The 6,000-nt window shown below is 30.4% G+C and overlaps 1 protein-coding gene across 2 annotated transcripts; it reads left to right on the top strand.

Annotated features, from left to right (window-relative positions):
- Positions 1-3,017: 3,017 nt before the first annotated feature.
- On the top strand, positions 3,018-5,950 carry LOC121223751 (rho GTPase-activating protein 2). 2 transcript variants are annotated; one of them, XM_041106045.1, is made up of 5 exons: positions 3,018-3,493; positions 4,403-4,523; positions 4,626-4,673; positions 4,800-4,976; positions 5,138-5,950. In XM_041106045.1, the coding sequence occupies exons 1-5, from the start codon at positions 3,162-3,164 to the stop codon at positions 5,696-5,698; spliced, it is 1,239 nt and encodes a 412-aa protein (XP_040961979.1). In that variant the 5' UTR covers positions 3,018-3,161; the 3' UTR covers positions 5,699-5,950. The 2 variants fall into 2 exon arrangements, with proteins under 2 accessions (XP_040961979.1, XP_040961980.1); XM_041106046.1 differs by lacking the exon at positions 4,626-4,673.
- The last annotated feature ends 50 nt before the right edge of the window (positions 5,951-6,000 follow it).

The following is a 6,000-nucleotide window of genomic DNA, read 5'->3' as shown; positions in this document are numbered from 1 at the left end:
CTTTAGTGTGTCTGGTCAATTCTTTTGCACTGCAGGATGGAGTAACTCGCGTTATAAATATATTTCTTGGGTTAAATAATACCAATTTTTATTTTTAAAAAAGTTAATTACATGTAAATTCAACCTTCCCTTCATTATTAAAATCGTTAATTTAACCATTAAAATGAGTTACCAAATTTTATGTGACATAATTTGAAATGAAATTTTAAAAAAAAATAAATGTTGTAAAAAAATTGATTTTGAGATTTTTGAAACTTTTACAAAAATTATTATTCTCCTCTCTCTCTCTCTATTTTACTTTATTTTTGGTTTTTAATTTAAAAAGTTACGCCACTTCTTTAAAATTTCCATTTTAAATGAGGGTCATAATTTGGGGATATTTAGTGCAATTAACTCTTTTTTAAATAATATTTTGAATTCAAATTCTGTAAATAGATAAATAATATTAAAAATTCAATTTGGTTAAGCCTTAATTCGTCTGAACAAGTTTAAATTTATATTATCCCAAAATATTTAAAAATGTAATAATAAAAAATGATATAAAAACCAAGAAAATAATCACTTTCTAGACACAATCCTATAATCACGCCAAAAACATGAAAAGGAGTAACCTTGGCAAAATGCATTCATTCCATTTCTATTTAATTCTGTTTATATAAAAATATTGTTTAGTGCTACTTAATTGATTGGTATTTTGTGTGACAACTCGGATCATTATTAAACTGCCAGACTGCCTTCATCCTCTTAAATGCCTAACCACCTCTTTCAAAATTTTTAGTTACAACCATTAAACAATATGTTTGGTCCAAAATTTATGTTATTTTCCTCTATATTAATAGATTTCTATGTAGATCAAAGATATGAAACAAGTAAAAGGATGAAACTGTAAACTAATTGATGCATGAAGCACATTTTATAAGACATGGTTAAATTTATATTATATACTCCAATTAATCGCATATTATGTATATATATACATATAGAAAATAAATTAGGCTTTTGTTTGAAATGGTGGAGAAAAATTTGTTAAAAATTATAGTGATTTAGATTTAATTTTCATTTTGCTTTTTTTATGTAAGAAAAATAAAAATACCTTCAAATTACTATGATTTATTTTGTAAATAAATTATATTTTTAAAAATATTAAATATGATAAACATTAAATGATATTTTTAAAACAATATATGTTAATTCTATTCAAATTTAGCTTTATTTATTCCTTTTAATAGTACATGGACTAATTTGATCCAGTCCCTATAATATAAGGATCTATCTTGTACATTCTCCATTATTTAAGTCATTAGTTGAATTTTTGTCACCTAGTGGGCATTGATTGAGTTGGATGAAGAAATCATGTTTTTAAAAAATAAATTATATTGCTATAAGGATGTTGATGTCACGAATTAAGTAGATATCGATTTAATTAAAAAATTATCAAAAAATTAACTTTTTTTACAAAATAAATAAGTTGTATTATTGTATGAGTATTTTTGTTTTTATTTATTATATAAAATTTATAAAAACTAACTTATGATAAGATTTGAATTTAAAATATCATAAATTTTAAATTTTAAGTTTTGTTTATTTATTTTTTAATTTTAAATTTTAACACATAGGATAGTTTTTTTTGGAGTTAAATTTAAAATTATATAATAAATATATTTATAAAAATTAATATAAATAACTTCAAATGATAAAGTACAAATGTTATTAAAAATTATAAGGGTTTGAGTTTAAATATTAATATGTGTATTTATATATTTATTTTTTATATTGTAGATATAAAATAATAAAAATATATTCAAAATAATATAATTTTCTTTATAAAATAAAAAAGTATTTTGATCCTTATGTAATTGAGTTGGTGTAAAGTGTCAACGGACTCATGCTATCACTCACTAAAGAGTTTCATATTGGTAAAATATGAGCAAAATTAAAAAAATGATAAATTACACCACAAATCACTTTAAAATAGCATCATTATTATTTTATCATTAATTTTTCTGTTAATTTAGTCACTCTAATTAATATAATTGCTCGAATTGATCACCGTCGTTAAAAAATGCATTAATCCACTAATGGATTGCTGACATGATATATTTTTTGACTCTTGATTAAAGCTATGAACCTCTCTATAATTATTCAAAAACACTTGATTTTATGTTTATTTGGTGACGAGGATTAATGGTTCTTATGTTGCAAATAATCCAAAGAACAAGTGATTTAGTTAAAAGTAAAAAAATGCCACGTTAGCAATCCGTTAGTAGATTAATGAAATTTTTAATGGCAGTCACCAATTCGAGTAATTATTTTAATTAGAGTAGGTAATTTAATAAAAAAAAATCTAGAGTGACCAAAATAGAAACAATGTTATTTTAGAGTGATATTTGATGCGAATTATCCTTTAAAAAAATTTGACAAATATGTCCGGTTTTGATGCATGGCATTCTCGTAATATTATTTCAATCAGAAGGCCAAACACAAAATATCACAGTCGATAAGTTAAAATTCATAAAAAATGTTTAAAAACCAGTGTCCGTTACTAGGGAAACGTTTAATTTTTCAGTTCCTGTAATATTCTCATATTTTAAATTTAATCCTATGAATTTAATATCTCTACTATTTTAATTTAATACTTTAAATCTAATTGATAACAATATAAAAAAATTCATTAAATTATATTATTAGGTATTTTTATAATAAAATAATAGTTATATGATCAATTTAAAATCATTTGAAAAAATATCATTTAATTTTTTATAACCCTAGATTCAAAATTGCAAACTTTATAAATTTAGAATTTATCATTTTTATTCACTTATTTGGTATTTAATGTCTGAAATTCGACTATTAATTTTTAAATTTAAAAATGCTACAAAATTCAATTTAATGAAATTTCTTTGGTAACATTATTTATATTAAGTTGAAAGAGTAAAGAGATGAATGATTGGATTAAAAGTAGGAGAAAATTTTAAATATATAAAAAGTATAGGGACTGAGACAAGAATTAGGAAAAGAACTTAAAAACCCATTGCCTTAAAAAAAAAAACTTCAGACTTGAAAACCTCTCTTGAGTTCAACACAACAAGAGAAGACTCCACATAGAATTTAAAGCCTCGTGACCATCGAAGAGAGAGAGAGAACCAAGGGCGTTACAGATAATGACTGGTTTAGTAATGGTGACAAAAGGGGGTGGTTGTGGTGGTGGCGGTGGGAAGGGAGGAGCTAAAGGAGGAGTTAAGAGCCGTGAGGAAGAGCAGCAGAACCAGATATCTGTCCTGGCGTTGCTTTTGGCTGCTTTGAGGAAATCCATGGTGTCTTGTCGTGTTGATTCCCGGGATGAAGTAATCTCTTCCACCCTTCAACATATGGAAATTGGGTGGCCAACCAACGTAAGACACATTACCCATGTTACCTTTGATCGTTTCAATGGCTTCTTGGGTCTTCCCGTCGAGTTCCAAGTTGAAATCCCCAATCGGGTTCCAAGTGCCAGGTTAATTCCCTTTGCTGTTTCTCTTTTTGTTACTTGGTTTCAGGTTTTTTTTTTCTTCTAATTTTCTTTTGGGTTAAAGATTTCAGCTGGGTTTTGGTCCTTTTTTAAACTGTTTTAAAGTCCAACTGTTTTGTGTTATTGTGCAGTTTAGATCTCGAAGAGTGAAAACAGTACATCTTTAGCTGTTTTGAAGTCCCAAAAACAGAGAGAATGAAACATCTGCATTTCTAAAAAAAATGGAAAATTTTGAAGAATTAAGCTTTTTATTTTGAAAACCATAACCCAGAAAATTCAAAATCTTTGACTTTCTCAAGCTCTGTTCATTTTGAAAACTTAAAAACGTTGCTAAACTGGGTTTATACTTTCTGCTTTTCAATTCCTTAAAGCTCTCTGCACCCTAGAAATGGCAGTAAAAATTGGAGTTCCATGGCGATTTCCAGTGAATTTCATGGAGTTTATTAGCATTAAATCAGATTTTGTGGTAATTTACTTTTTGCAGCACCAACTGTTATTATTATTTAACCCTGTTTTCTGATGGGTGAAATAAATAATACCGTGTTCTTCATTAATATTTTTATTTCCAAAAACTTATTGCAAACCAATCTTCTTCGACAAGGTATTTGGGTGTTTAAAGAAGTATCCTTTAAATAATAGACTTAGTACAAGTAGATAAAGTTAATGGTTGTGTTATGCAGTTGATGTAATTCATTTTTTCTTCTCACCAAAAAATAAAAAAGGAAGTTTCCTTTAATAGCTGTAACTCTAATTGATATCATTGAAGTTATTTTTTTTTTACTGTAAGCTCATTGGATTCTTTGCTGTTTGTTGAAATGACACAATTTCCTGTTTATTGTTTTGCTCTGGTTAGTAAAAGTGGTCCTTTAATTGCAATTGTCCTTTTGTTTACAGTGCTAATGTGTTTGGGGTCTCAGCGGAATCAATGCAATGCTCATTCGATCCCAAAGGGAATAGCGTCCCCACTATACTGTTGTTGATGCAGGAGCGGCTTTATTCACAAGGGGGATTAAAGGTTTTTTAAAATTTCTATGCATATACATAGTCTGCATCCCCATGTATTCGATTTCGAAACTAAAAGGTTTTCCACCTCTGCGTCTGGTGATCTGTTTAGTAGGCGGGGGGGATTTTCCGGATAAATCCTGAGAATGGCCAAGAGGAGCATGTAAGGGATCAACTTAACAAGGGCATTGTGCCGGATAATATCGATGTCCATTGTCTTGCAGGCCTTATAAAAGCCTGGTTTTGAGAGCTTCCTTCAGGTGTTCTTGATGGACTTTCCCCTGAACAGGTTCTCCGATGCAATACGGAAGAAGAATCGGTCGACCTTGTGAAGCAGTTGAAGCCAACTGAAGCTGCACTGCTCAATTGGGCTGTTGGTCTTATGGCGGATGTTGTGGAGGAAGAGGAATCAAACAAAATGAATGCGAGAAATATTGCTATGGTTTTTGCTCCGAATATGACTCGGGTATGGGGGCATTACTTTCCTTGAAACTGTAAGAATTATCCAAGTGTTAGATCAGTAGAGATGAACTTGCAATGTTTCTGAAGTTGTTGATTACTTATTATAGTGTAGTTTAATAAAAAAAAATGAAGCAAGCATTCTTAGTTTGATTTTCTGTTGAGCAGATGTCTGATCCATTGACGGCTCTGATGCATGCTGTTCAAGTGATGAACTTGCTGAAGACCTTGATCATCAAAACGCTACGGAAACGTGAAGAGACGGCAATGGGAGGGTATTCACCGATGTCGTCTCATTCATGTGACTGCCCTACAGATGAGGAGTTCGATAGTCAGCCAGAGATGGATACGAGTTGCGAACTGAGAGGGCCAACATCCGATTATGATAACACCCTTTACAGTAACTGTAGTGCAGATGAAGATGAAATCGAAGCTGAAGTCGAGTCATTGGGTGAAATAGAGGAATGCTTCGTAAGGCAACCGGACGAGCATAAGAACATCACACATAGTTTCTTTGAGGAAGTCGTGGACGAGTCACAGAGAGACGATTCAAGTCCAAGAAGTTGCTCGGTTCGCAGTATCGAATCTGGTGTTTCCTTTACAGATAAAAATAACAAGAGTTCTGCCTTGTGTATAGGTAATGGTGAGAACATTGGTGACACGGATATGGTAGACAAACTAGATGAGCCTACAAAATCGGACACATCGTCTCTGTCTATTGCTGGCTGACCGATGATTTGGCCTCACATTATTTAGGACAATAGTTGCACATTTTGGGTTGTCACCTTTCAACTATGGTTCAGCAAGGGCTGAACCTGAACTCTGTAGTTGTATTTTTTTTTTAATTTTATGTTTAATTAGGACCTCAAAACTGTTGGAACTAATCAACCAGTCTTAGGTAGATCCAGCTTTTAAATTCAGGGAGGGTGTAATTCTGAAATATGGTTGAATTGCAAAGCTAAGGCATCCATTTGAATTTTATGAGTGCTGACCTGACCATGTGATTGATTTGTCTTATGTACTCTGCAAAT

The sequence above is a fragment of the Gossypium hirsutum genome, chromosome D11, assembly GCF_007990345.1.
Source record: "Gossypium hirsutum isolate 1008001.06 chromosome D11, Gossypium_hirsutum_v2.1, whole genome shotgun sequence".
Lineage (NCBI taxonomy): Eukaryota > Viridiplantae > Streptophyta > Magnoliopsida > Malvales > Malvaceae > Gossypium > Gossypium hirsutum.
Note: the sequence above shows the minus strand (reverse complement) of the source record. Positions and strands in the feature narration are given on the sequence as shown.